Source organism: Hyaena hyaena, unplaced genomic scaffold (genome assembly GCF_003009895.1).
Source record: "Hyaena hyaena isolate Hyena2069 unplaced genomic scaffold, ASM300989v1 scaffold_481, whole genome shotgun sequence".
NCBI lineage: Eukaryota > Metazoa > Chordata > Mammalia > Carnivora > Hyaenidae > Hyaena > Hyaena hyaena.
Window position 1 is genome coordinate 576371 of NW_024081121.1, and position 14326 is coordinate 590696.

Consider the following 14326-nt stretch of genomic DNA (forward strand, 5'->3'; position numbering starts at 1 on the left):
CAGGTTCTGTGCTGACAGCTCAGAGCCTGGAGCCTGCTTCAGATTCTGTGTGTGTCTCTCTGCCCCTCCCGCTCACACTCTGTCTCTCTCTCAAAAATAAACATTACAATAAAATTTAAAAAAAAAACTTTAAAAAAGAATCTATCTCCTATCTTAAGGGTACCTGGCTGGCTCAGTCAGTAGAGCATGAGTATGACTCTTGATCTTGGGACGGTAAGTTTGAGTCCCATATTGGGTGCTGAGATTTATTAAAAATCTTAAAAAAAAGGAAAAGAATCTATCTATTAATTTAAATAGGTCTTTCTAAATATTTCCCCATGTTCTCCCATTCTCTCTCCCATTCTCCGCACCTATCTCTCTGAAGTTTCTCATTTTCCAGGAATATACCACATCCTGGTTATTCTCTTCATACAGCTCAGGCAAATCCACAGTTGATTTTCTACTTTTGTCATTGTATTCCCTTAGAATTTGTAAAACCGGAGCCTTCTCTTTCTCTGATTATGTAAGAGTTCCTTCAGCCTCTTTGGCAAATGGGCTCATTAAGCACCAGCTTTTGTTCATTTACATATCTCCATGTTACCACATAGCCAAGGAACTTCCTCATGTCCCTTAAACTTTTGCTCAACTGTTACTTTGAGAGCTTACCTTCACCTCCTAATTTAAAATCACAACCCTCCAGCCTTCCCTCCCCCCACACTCTCTATTCCCTTCTCTCTATTCTCCTTCACTCACGGCGCTTACTACCTTCAATACAATATATAGTTTATTATGTGTCCTGTCTGTAAACATCTTGAGGCCAGGGATCTGTGTGCCTTGGAGTCTTGGTTACAGAAGAGTATGCTCTATGGTAACTCAGAAAATATTTGTTGAGTTTGTTGTATTGTTACAAGTGACATCTCTTCTCCAAAAATTTGCAACCAAAGTTTAATTGTAGGCTTAATAGGAAATGAAAAAACATCAAGGAAAAAAAAACGTTGTTTATTACATGCAAGCAAAGACTTAAGTGTTCTTTCACCTAGCAAGGGCTAAAGAAAAGAATTGGGTTTTTTTGTGCTATACTTTATCTCTGAAAGAAATTCCTTATGAAAAGGTGGCACGATAGGAAAAAGAAACAAAAAATTAAGGAAAGCTTTCGAATAAGTCATAGTTCTCCAAGCCTAATTCCTAATCTAGGAGGAGGGCCTACATTCTCTCCTGGACACTCTTCCCATCTGGTTCTCTTTCTGCACAATTCACAGACTTCCCCAGCTTATATAGCCTTGAAAAGAATGGATGGACAAAAACACAATTACTTGATCACTGTCCACAAAACCCGCCACTTACTTCCTTCTGTAGTCTTAGGCTCTGCCCTCCATTCTGTTACAATAAAAAAAAATGTTTATAGGCCCACCAAGGGCATCCACCATTTGTGGTCTGCATCCTATCCCCTGCTCAAAAACCTGTGTTTTGAAGATAGCCCTCTTTTCTCTAGCTCATAATAATACATTTCTACTTCTCCAATCTATCACTCCCATCAACATAGACATATGGTAATAATGCCCAACTTAAAAAACAAAACTCCCCATGGCCCCTGTCCTCCTTCAGCAACAGCCTCATCTCCCTGCTCTCTGACACAGTAAAACTTCACTAGCTCATCTTTCAGTTTTCTTCTCCACCTATTCCAACTGGGCTTTTCTTTTCATCACTAAAATGTCTCCATCCTGCTAAACCCCAAAATCCTCATCTGAGCCCCATCCCCACTTCTTTCACACTTGTTTCTCTAGCCTCCATGACAACTTTACTCTCCTAGTTCTCTTTCCACCTCACTGGCCCCTCTTCCTCCTCTGCCTGGCCCCTAAATGTAGACCTGTTGGAATGGGTCTACTATGTAAGGCTGGAAGACTCACCAGCTCACCTTCTGGGAGAGGGCCTGGAGGCCCATCTACCTATCCTATCTAGATCCTATCTAGGACTCCATCTACAAAAGCAACAAGGGCTCCAGCCTCACTGAGACCAGTGGTGGGCTGCCCTCTGTAGCCAGGCTGAGGGTAAAAGATGCTGTTACAGACCTGGGCTGATAGCAATGAGGATTAGTGGATGAGAATGGAGGCCAGATGATACCCCTTAACCATCAAACAAGGTGGGCTAAGTTATCACCATCACCATGAGCTGCAAATAGGGAGCTGAATAGGGAGAGGACTGGAGAACAGGCAGGAAGAGTAAGCTGGAGAGAGCCATGGCAATGGTTAATTCATCGGCACTCAACTTAGTGTTAATTTATACAGTTAAAGAAATCAAGAAGGATCAGGAGGAGGTTGAGGGCAGTCACCCAGGGAAAAAGTCACAATCCCTTCCTCAGCTGGGCCCAAACTGGTTCTCAATTCCAGAACCCAGTCACTGCAGAAAAGCCCGGGTGCTATGATGGGGAGCCCTGAGACACCACAACAGTTGCCATTCAGTTGTGAATCCCCCATCCTTCTTCAATGGATAGACATTTACTCACAGTAATCATGCATAGAGGAAAAGGGAACACCCAGGTCTTTGGAGGATTGCTGGGTGCAAGGTCGGAACTGATGTTGTATCCAGGACCTAACATGCCAACATGGCCCCCTTTTAGAGTGAGAGTATAAGGGAGCCAGGCAATAAATGGAATCCCATCCTGGGTCCAGCCAACAGTGGGTCTTTCAGGTTATCAGATCCACTATATCTGGTCCCTCAAAGTACAGATGGAATGGACATACATGGTGGTTGAAGGAACCCTTACATTGGCTCCTTGGGGGAGCTTTCAAGAGTATTAAGAGTTTGAGGGGCTAAGTGGAAGCTTCTCAAGATGCCACTACCACTCCCCTTTCCGACGGAGATAGTAAATTAAAAGCACTCCCACATCCCAGGGGAATGCTAGAGGTGTGTGCCACTCTCATGGGGTTGTGGTCTCTGTCAAATTCTAATTTAATTTGCCAGCTGGCGCCTACAAGAACTAGATGGATCATGGCAGATGACAGTGAAATACCAAGAAAGTAACCAAGTAGCAGCTTCAATGCCTCGTGCTCAGACACAGCAGCTGGTCACAGTTTGTCCTACTAACCCTTCTCTTGTATGTTCCCCAAGAACAAGACTGACCAGAATGCTGAAGAAATTTGGGGTGAAAGCAGTGATTGACTGCCAGTAGGCTAGAGGAGATTTGGGGTGTGTAGAAATATTTTAAAACTAGATTGTGGAGATTATTGTATGACTATACATTTACTTTGCAAAATCACTGAGTTCTACACTTAAAATAGGTGTCTTTTACAGTATGTAAATCATCCCTCAATAAAGGGAAGAGTGTATTAAAAATATATATTTATTACATGTAAATGTACATGTATTTATATACCGTAGTTTTTACACCTATTTGTGAGATAAAAGAAAAATATGTATACCGGTCTCTGCCCCAGTTCCTGGCATAGAGCACCTAAAACTTTTGTCAATTCCTAAGCGAAAACAGCATTAGGGGCATCTTTTGTTCTAATGAGGCAGCTCTATGAGCTCTGGATGGCTCCTGGATGGGGGCTGGTCACTAGAGAGACCAACCATCATTAGAAGGTTGGAATTTTCAGCTCTACTCTCTATTCTCCATAGAGGGGAAAGGGGTTGAACATGGACTTAATGATAAGTCATGGCTATATGAGGACACCTCCATAAAAATCCCAAAGGGATAGGATTCAAATACCAGGAAGGGAACATACCCCAACCCCATGGGGACAGAAGCACCTGCACTCAAGATCCTCCCAGACCTCATCCCATGTAACTCTTAGTCTGATTTTTCATCTGTATCCTGTAATAAACTGTTAAAGGTGTTTCCCTGAGTTCTTTGAGGTGCTCTAGCAAATTAATCAAGCCTGAGGAGGGGGTTGTGGGAACCTCTGATTTATAGCTGGTCATCACATGGACTAGTGATTGGCCTCTGACATGGAGTGAAGGCAGTCTTGTGGGACTGAGCCCTTACCTATGGAATCTGGTGCTACCTCCAGGTAGGGGGTGTCAGAATTGATTTAAATTGCAGGACACCAAGCTGATGGCACAGAGAATTGCTTGGTGTGTGAAGAAACACCACACACCTGGTGTCAGATTGTTGTGTGGTAGTAGCATCAGAGTAAAGGAGAGACAAGGAAGAGAAGGCACTGACTTCTTCCTAGACCTTATTCTCTGAGTACCTAAGGTCTCTGATAGGGATGTTCAAATCCTGCAGTCCAAACAGAAGTGGAATTCATCAGTAGAGTGGTTGTGCTGTGAAATCACAGAAATTCTCTTCTCAGAACATCTTCGTTGACCTTGGCCCCACTTATTGTAAGGATCCCTAAGTGTACATCAATGTTGTTGAATTTTTCACCATATTGTGCTCACTGGAACTTCTTAAAAAATATATTCTAATTGTTCTTCATGCAAGGTTGGCCTTGTTAAATAAGGGAGGGTCTGTGTTCAGTTTCACAAAGTACCCCTGAGTTACAATCATGAATTCATACTGACTCCCAGAGTCCTCTGTAAATATTTCAGAGTGGAGCTGCTAGATTTGAATTACGTTTCTATAGGCAAGTATCACAGTATTCTATTTTTTAAATGTTTATTTATTTTAGAGAGAGCACACAAGCAGGGGAGGGGCAGAGAGAGAGGGAGACAGAATCCGAAACAGGATCCAGGCTCTGAGCTGTCAGCACAGAGCCCAACACATGGGCTAGAACTCACTAACTACAAGATCATGACCTGAGCTGACGTCAGACATTTAACTGACTGAGCCACCCAGGTGCCCCTGTCACAATCTTTTAAAGATGGACATAATGTACAAAATATTTACATTTAATATTAACACAGTCCTTTAATTGTTCTTAACGTAATGTGACTATGAACTCAGTTCTCACAATAGCTCTTATCGGGGAGCTATTTGATTCTATGGTGAGTGCTTTTTCCTGTAGCACACTATCTTCCATATGCTGTAATTTAGAGAAGAAGAGTGTCCTAATTACTATTAGGAAATCTCGGATAAAATAGAGGAGGGGCACCTGGCTGGCTCAGTCGGTGAAGCATGTGACTCTTGATCTCGAGGCTGTGAATTCAAGCCCCTTGTTGGGAGTGAAGATAACTTAAAAATAAAATCTTAGGGGGCGCCTGGGTGGCTTCATCAGTCAAATGTCCAACTTTGGCTCAGGTAATGATCTCATGGCTTGTGAGTTCAAGTCTACGTCAGGCTCTGTGCTGACAGCTCAGAACCTGGAGCCTGCTTCAGATTCTGTGTCTCTTTCTCTGACCCTCCTGCACTCATTCTCTCTCTCCCTCTCTCTCTCTCCCTCTCTCTCTCTCTCCAAAATTAAACTTTAAAATAAAGTAAAATCTTTACTTTTTAATTAAAAAAATTTTTAAAATACAGAGGAGATAGTATTGCTTTCAGATAAGGAGGGGTGTGACATTTAAATTAGGCTTTGAAGGATACAAATGTGTTAAATATGGCTGGGAGAGGTGGACAAGGGAGGAAGTCTGGTTTAGTTAGGGGAGGGGAGGACATTCCCAGAAAAAGCAACAAGATGGGCAGAAGCACGCAGTTAGTGTGGGGCCAGAGCATATAAAGCCAGAGATGTGTGACTACAATATAAGAATTTGTAAACCTGTCCATAAAATAGGATTCAATAAATGATACACACACACACACACACACTCCATGAAATATTACACATCCTTTAAAATAAGAATGGCATATTGAGACTGACAATATAGAAAAATATTCATCAGAAACACTGAGTCAAGAGGCCTAGTGGGTTAAGATAATACGTCAAAGTGCTTTGTAAATTGTAAATCATTTCTCAGAAGGGAGAACGGGGCATGAAAAGCGAGGAATCAGGATAGCTTTAGAGAAGAGGATTGTAGGGAGAATTTTTTTTTTTAGGTATGAGAGTGAGAATTCATTGAAGAGTTGTAAACAAAGGTTGGAGAGAATAAAAATGGTCAATGGGCAGGTCCTCAAAAAGATGCAATGGCTCAGAATCAAGCGAACAAAGAACTAGAAGGAAGGAGAAGAAAGTAGAGATAAAAACAGAAATCTTGAGTTGGAGAGGAAATTGTACCTCCTTGTCATATCCTGTGGCGACAGCCAAAGATTTGCTCTGTGAAGGCAAAGGCTGTGGCCATTTCAAAACTTTGCCTCTACCCTGGAACCTCCCACTGCAAGAAGAGCGGGAAGCTTTCACCCATAAGCCCTTACTTACATGGCAAAAGTCCTGGCTACCCTGAGCATGCCTGTCCTGATTTCCTTTCTTCCAGTCTCAGCAGCAGAAGTATCCTTGTTCCTATGCTGTGCTGGGGAACCCAGTCCCTCTTTCCTCCCCTGAGACCTTGACTCATCAATTATCCCCGTTCTCCCCTTTAACTTCAGCCCCTTCCCTGCCCACTGGATCCTTCTTAGCATGTATTTAACTTTGTATCAAATATCTCCTGGATGTTTCACATCAACCTCACACGTGCCTGCAAACCAGCTACCCAGCGTGTGCTGTCTACTTCAGTTAGGGAGGACACACCCAGAGCCCTGCTAGGCTTCCCGGACTCCTCTGTCTTCACCACCATGGCTAACCAATTACCAAAAATCCTTTTCACTTTACTTTGAAATGACTTCACATTCACATCTTCCTCTTTATTTTCATTGCCATTATTTTATTTTTTTAAGTTTATTTATTTATTTTTGAGAGAGAGACAGTGAGGTCACACACATGAGCAGGGAAGGGGAAGAAAGGGAGTGAGAGAAGCAGGCCTTGTGCTGTTAGGGCTGAACCCAACGTGGGGCTCAATCCCATGAACCATGAGATCATGACTTGAGCTGAAATGCAGCGTCAGATGCTTAATGGACTGAGCCAGGCACCCCCACCGCCACTGTTTTAGTTTCTGGTACAAGTTTTCCTTGCCTGGAGCACTGTAGCCGTATCTTAACAGGTACTTCTGATTATAGCATCACCCACCATCAGCCTACCCTTTACAACACTTTGAAGGTGATCTTTCAAAATGCATATATAACCACATCACTCCTCTACTTTAAATCTTTCAGAGCTTGAGATTTCATAAGGATAAAGTTCACTTTTTTTGGCCAGGCATACAATGCTATTCATGACCATCTTCGTCCCTCACCAATGAAGAATGTGGGTTTTAGACATGACCTGTGGTTCAGGGGGATGTAACAGAGCCTAGTAGGCCCCTGATTTGAGTGTGCGGTTGTTTCTCCCTCCTATCTGTCTGGGGAATGTCCAGCCAGGGATAGATCTGGCTCAGGTGGCCTGAATTTCCCTGCCATAGTCCTGGGCTGTTTCATCTATGCTTCTAGAGCACCCTGGACAGTTACACCTGCACCCCACTCTAGAACAGTGTATCTATCTTCCTTAGATTATGTAGTCCTTTCTTGGTGATTCTTGCCTGATTTTTCTTTGTGTCCTTGGTGTCTAACATAGAGACAGGCTGTCACATAGTTTATTCAAAATCACTAAACGTTTATTGAAAGAAGTACAGGCTTAGACTCTGCGTCCTTCAGTCATGCACCAAAGGAGGCACATTCATTTTGAGACAACCTGCAGGTAAAAGATCAAAATGTCTAATAACATACAAGGCAAATGTGGTGCTTCTGCACACACTCCTGTTTGCAGACAGCCCTTGTTAATCCTTCCTTTCCAAAACTTTCATCACAATCGTGTGCAGATTCTGGAACTGCATTAGCCATCTTTATGTTAATATTTGTCTTCCTCCTGTTATGTTTTAATTTTCTCTGAAGGATCTCCTCCAGGGAAACAATAATAATATCTCTTTTTAAAACTGGAATCATTTCCAAAACTTTCAATGTTTAATTTTCTGAAACATAACACTGTCACAGCTGAATTTTTGTTTGTATTTCTCATCATTTGTCTTAAGTGGTATTGCAACTTTTTGAATTTAAGAAATTAAAATTTCTGTTTCAAAATCCACATATGACCTTACAGAATTCCTCAGCAAAAATGACAATAATAGCTTTTATTTATTCAGCGCTTCCTTTAAGTGCAGATATATATTCTCCATATGTTTTTCTCTTGTATTTGCCTGAGTAATTTAAATGCAAAACTTATTTCAGCAAGCTAAAATAATTTCTCCCTTCTAGTAGTTGATTCAACAGCCACATCTCCATCCTGGCTCTGGGATTGAGCAAAAGAATAATATGCACGTGGGTACATTTCTTTTTCTGATACATCTCACAAAATCAGCTGTCTCTGGTTCCTTTGTTTAAATTCAGAACTAATTCCTCAAAACTATGTAAAAGTAGAAATTATAAGAGTTAGGTCTCAAAGGACCAGTTCTCCTCTTTAATCTGCATTTTAATGCCAAAAGATTTCAGAATTAGTGTCTTAAAATTTGGTTGGTAGTAAGAAGAGCCTGCCTGCTGGGAGAGAAAAAGGATGTCCTGCAGGCAGGAACAAAAAGCTGAAATGAGATACATTTCTATTTTTCTGTGTCATTACATTAAAGGCTTGATAATATGGCAGTGATATTGTGTGAATGAAAATAGACATTTGGAAAAGAAGCCACTTGTTCCTCTGTTTATGTTAAAGGAAATATATTTTGTTGTTCACAGGAATAAATTAGAAGAAAAGTAATCAGTTTTTGGAATGTATAATTTCATCATTTATACAAATTTTAATGTATCATTTGTATTACTGATCTGGTTACTATACTTGGTAATGACTTTGCTCCTGGATTGGTGGACAAAAATGATTAATGTTTAATCTTCAATCATGTTTAATCTAAATAACTTCTATTTCCTTCTAAAATATCTGGCATCTAAAAATGAAAGGAAAAAAATGTATCATAAGTTTTTAGGAAACACAGGCATTCAGTGACAGAACAACTGATTCTTGATTACATATGGAATTCTTGATTATGTATACAATTCTTACTGCATAAACAGCTAATTCTTATATACACATGGAAAAGGAGTACAACCTGCAGATAGATAAACTTCACAGATAACACCAATACTATATTTTAATAAATATTTCTGTTGGTTTCAACCTTTGTCCCATTATGGAATATGGTAAGGAACAAGGGTGGCTGAGTTTCATCTTCCTTGGTTTGGCTGCCAGCTGGCAGAATGAAGAAGGAATAGAAACATGAATCTAAATAATTCATAAAATTGCATACCAGCACACTATAACTAGGGTATTCTCATAACTCCACTATTAGAACAGCTGGGTCTCAGGAGGGAATATATAGACATGCCCTTGACTGTACCCCTCTTCCACAGAGCTATGTCATAAATAGGCCACAGGTTTGCGTGAATACATACCCTTGGCCTGAGGTAGGACAAGGGCACGAGTGGCTACATCTTCTATTAGGAATTAGTCTACCATGCGTAGCACTGGTCCTGGGTCCTGAGTCTGTCTAACACTCCCTCCTATTTAGTCCCTATTAGGGGATCAGTGCTGAGGGCTACCACAATGAATATGAGACAATTCCTGCACTAAAAGTGTTCTAGTCAAGTTACAAGACATGCAAGTATAGAACAGTAATTTGCAGGTGCTGTTCTATCAAAGGGGACAGTGTGGGCATGTGGCAGGAAGCCAGTCAGTTCTGTGTGGGAGACAGAGCAGGAGAGGCTTCCTACAGGAGCCAGAGCTTGAGCTGCCAGGTGAGTCCGTGAGGCGGGAACAGAAGTACAGGAGAAAAGGAATTGAGAGAGAGCATTCCTGGCAGGGGGAGCTGTAGGGACTGTCACAGGAAGGCATAGAAATAACATAGCATGTTTGGAAAGTGGCAAGTGGTTAGATGTAGTTGGGTGTATGATGACAGGGAGGAAGCAGTGAATGAGAAGGCTGGATAGGGGGGCGAGGGCCAGGTCATAGAGGACCTGATATGCTGTGCTAAGGAGCTGGATTTGATCCAGAATGCTGATCAACTTGGGAACCACTGAGGAAAGGCATGCAGGGAAGGGGCATCATCCTTTTTGCTTCTGAAAGATCATTCTGTCTACTCTGCGGAGGATGGAAGGAAGGGGTGCCAAACTGGAGGCAGAAGCAAGTAGATGACTGTCATAGGCCAGATGAGAAATGATGAGGGCCTGACATGAGGCAGCAGCTGTAGGGATGCAACAATAAGGACCAACCTAAGGACAATTTCAGAAGGAGGGCTTCCCAGTTACAGGATGTATGACGATCAGAGGCCGAAGAGGCCTCATCTGAGGACAGGAAGGAAAGCTACACTGACCATTACTGAAATGTAACTTCAGGAACTCCTATTTAATCTTGAGCTAGGGTCGAATTACATGGAAACAGAACATTCTTAATAGTGATCATCAGTATGACCTACCACGGTCAAGGACTTTGGATGATTTTCTAATCTTCTTGGTCTGTAGGAGATAGAAAGAGAACAATGTAAAAAACAAACAAACAAACAAAACACCCAAAACCAAAAAACCAAAAAACCAAAAAACCAAACCAAACAAACCAAAACAGGGTGGTGGTGGCAGTGGTGAGGAGGACAAAATAGTTCAACTAGTGAACAAGTATGCCATTATTTAATATGTTCTTGCCATTTAGGATAGAACTATCAGCCCCTAAAAGATTCAGAGAAAGCTTTTCAGTGTGTAATATATGGATCAGTCTCATTGCAATTAAATAAAATTATTGGTCCACAGTCTTGTTGTGTTTTAACATTCTCATGGACTTCTTTAGGATAAGATTCTGGCTCCTTGAAAGTGATAAAGAACTAGAGGCAAAAAAAAAAAAAAAAAAAAAAAAAAAAGACATCTGAAACTACTAACATGCTCACTTTGGTCTCCGTATTTCCCACTCTTTCTACTATTGAAGACAATAGGCACCAGGAGCATCACAACTCTGAGGCGGTGCAGAGTCTAAAGCGCGTTCTCCGGGCCCAGGGAAAGCCTTAAGGATGGTATTGGCTTAAGGCTCCTGTAAGTCTCCAGTTTTCTAAGAAATAGCCTTGCACAGCCGGAAAGGGCTCTTCTGCTCCAGCTTACCCCCTGGCTTCAAAGGCCATTCGAAGTCTATACAAATGGGCCTCAAATCCACTGTGAAAACAGGCTAGGTAAACAACTAGCTGAACTAGTGAAACCTGTGAATTTGCATGCTAATTTTCCTATTTTAAAATAAGGATGGAGAAAATATTCCACAGTTTCTGATAGCAATTCAGAGAAGGTTCATACTCAGTTTAAATTAGCAAGTATGGGGCATCTGTAACATGCCAGGCATCAGATCATATTCTTTCATATTAGGGGGAAAAATCATAGTTGCAAATAGTAGGATAATCTGCTAAGGGGTTTTAATTCTCAAAACAGTTGTATTGCAAATGGTATGCTCAACATTCATGACTCACGACATAGTCAAAAATACAACTTTCATATCTGCTACCCATTTCTGCTTTAGGCTTTCTTCACTCAAGGAAGCTTCTCCTTTGCCATTGGCTAAATATGCAGAGTGCCCAGTGATGTTGTTGGCTTACTCTAAGATGAGGTCAGTCCTCACTGTGAGGCACGAACACAATCTCAATTCAGTAAGCAGAATGGCCGTTCTTACATATTAATCCTTTCATCTTCATTCAGAAGTAGGACTTCTCCCCTTCTCCAAGCTAAGGCTTGTAGTTGGGGAACACCACCTGCCATTGGAGGTCAATTTCTGCTCCCTTTTCATTCTCCATCTCCTCCATTTGTAGAAAGAGGAAGGAGAAGTAAGGCACTGGGACATTTTTACTTGGTTTGGTGGCTTCAGTCCTGGGCTTGTAGTGGCTCAGCTGATTTTGTTTGTAGAGCTTGCCACTGCTAGGGACCTCTGTCCTATAGTTCCCTTGACCTAAGCCAATGCATCTCTCTTCTGGTGGTCACCTGATACTCCTTCATCAGTATCAGCCTCTAAAAATCTGGCATTCCCTTCTAGCCTCTTGGTGCTGGTATTCCCCCAGGCAGCTTTGGGCAGAGCCTAGGAGAACTTGACTCTCTCCTGTCTGGTTCTTAAGAAACTATGACAAACATCTTTTGTCCTGCTGGCAAGCTCAGAGAGAACAGGCCACCCCATCACAGCCCCTCTCGGGGGCTGCTTTAGTTATCTCAGGCACGGTGCATCACTGGTCCTCTGTTTCCCAATTTTTAGGACATGCATATCAAAGCTCTCCAGGTGATCTTCTGGAAACCCCCATAGTAGGCTCTAAGTAAAAGAGGTAGAATTACTTGGGGGCGATGGGAGCTCATTACACGATGGATTCAAAGAAATTTCTTTTCCACTCTTCCCTACTCTCCACACTTTCTACACATTGGATCTGGCCAAGAGATAGGAGTCCTGAAACAGGTTCTTTGCAATTTCCTTCGGAAACTCGGAACAGGGGAAATTCACCCTCCCTTTGAGTACTTTAATAACTGTTTTATTAGCACCTCAGCGACTAGGCCAGAAAGAATCCCATTTTAATATCCTGCTATGGTCTTAATCAACCCCATATGATTTGTGCATATACCTTGTAGCATCAAATCTACAGAAATAATGTATTATAAAATTGAACAGTAGTGTAAGATAATCTGGTCATAAAGTATATATGTAAGCTGTTTTGCTGTAGACAAAATCTTATCTCATATCTTTATAGTATCTTCCTTAGAGGTGATTGTAAGTCCCGTAAGAGCAGGTATTCCGGCTTTCCAATTCAAGTTCTACAAAAAACATTTGTCAAGCAACTATTTTATGCCAGACAAAATACCAAACAGTTGGATATAGTGTATCTTAAATTAGGAAAAGGAAAAAAAAAGTTTTAAAATATATTATTCATTATACTTATGTTCTAAATAATGTCTTTAAGACATTATTATTTAGAAACAAAGAAAAACTCACTTTGATTTTCTTGCTCCCTCTCTGGGCCTCCTAATTAAATCTTCCAAATGTTTATTTCTCTCTTCTAGACTGAAGGAAGAAACAATTGAATTTTATGACTAAAACTGACTTTTTTAAACTAATATTTTGTTGGACTCACTGGGGGATTTGAGATGATAAATATAGTGATCTAGCTATCTGTATATCATCCATCGACCTCACCATAGGAGAATTTGGGATTCTTTCCTAGCAACTCAAATTATTTAATCAATTTCTTCCTTTAAGGTTCCAGTAGTGAAGAAGGAAAGTAGATAGTAGTAAACCTATAAAATGACAGACGTTCTATTCATTTACACAGACAGTGGGTAGAGAACTGATCCCTTTGCATGAGGAAACCCAACATGATCCTGGGAGTAACACGTTAAAAACACAGCCCCTGGGGGCATCTGGGTGGTTCAGTCGATTGAGCAATTGAGCATCTGATTTAGGCTCAGGTCATGATCTCGTGATTTGTGGGTTCGGCCCTTCATTGGGTTCACTGCTGTCAGTGCAGAGCTTGCTTCACATCCTCTTCCCTTCTCTCTGACCCTCTTCTCATGGTCTCTCTCTCAAAAATAAATAAACATTTTTAAAAAATTCTTTTAAAAGCACAACTCCTGAGCTGTGAACTGCTTTAACATGAGGAAATGTGTAATAGTGTCGTAGGAAGGATCACAGCACTCAGGTGGCCTGTAAGAGATTTGCTGGTGTTCTACTTTTATGGCTTTTAGCAAGAGAGATACCAGCAGTTTCCCTTCTTGCCTCTAGGAGGGCAAATTCAATTAAAGTAGTCTCTTCCCAAACTCCCTTTCCCATTCAGGGACAGTTTATTAGTTTCCTGTGGCTGCTGAAACAGCTGACTACAAACCTGGAGGCTTAAAACAACGTATCTTTATTCTCCCATGGTTCAGGAGGTCAGAAGTCTGAAATCAGATGCCATGGGCTTAACTCAGGTGCCAGCAAGGATGTGCTCCCTCCAGGGGCTCAGAAGGAGTCTTCTTTGCCTTGCCTTTTCCCTCTCTGGCTGCTGTCCTAATTCCTTGGTTCCTGGCTCCTCGGCACATGGCCTTTACTCTTCCTGTTGCTTGATCATATTGCCATCTTCTGTCATCAGACCTCTCTGCCTCCCTCTTGTAACAGTTGGGACTGCATTTAGGGCTCACCCGAATAATCCAGGCTAATCTTGCCATCTCAAGATCCTTCATTTAATGACATCTGCAAAGTCTCTTCTACCATATGAGGGCGCATTCACAAGTCTCTGGGGAACGGAATTTGGATGTCTTTGGGAAGCTGTTATTCAGGCTACTATGGAGAGTAAACAGATCTGTGGAGGATAGAAAATTCTCTTGCAGGGGTCATTACCTCAAATGCCTATGAGAGAGTCAAGCAAGTATGTAAACTGAATAAAGTAAGGGGGAATTTGGACAAACCAGAGAGCATTTACCCCTATTGTAGGGGTCACTTTTAAA

At 41.6% G+C, this 14326-nt stretch overlaps 1 protein-coding gene across 3 annotated transcripts in view; it reads right to left on the minus strand.

Annotated features, from left to right (window-relative positions):
• Nucleotides 1-8609: 8609 nt before the first annotated feature.
• Nucleotides 8610-14326, minus strand: part of CAGE1 (cancer antigen 1) — a 48457-nt gene continuing 42740 nt past the window's right edge. For all 3 annotated transcript variants that reach the window (XM_039254420.1, XM_039254419.1, XM_039254418.1), the window contains exons 10-11: nucleotides 10318-10357; nucleotides 8610-8793 (exon numbers count right to left, since the gene is read on the minus strand). In XM_039254420.1, the coding sequence (XP_039110351.1) occupies nucleotides 8752-8793; nucleotides 10318-10357 (82 nt within the window). In that variant the 3' untranslated portion in view covers nucleotides 8610-8751. The remainder of the gene's footprint in view (nucleotides 8794-10317; nucleotides 10358-14326) is intronic.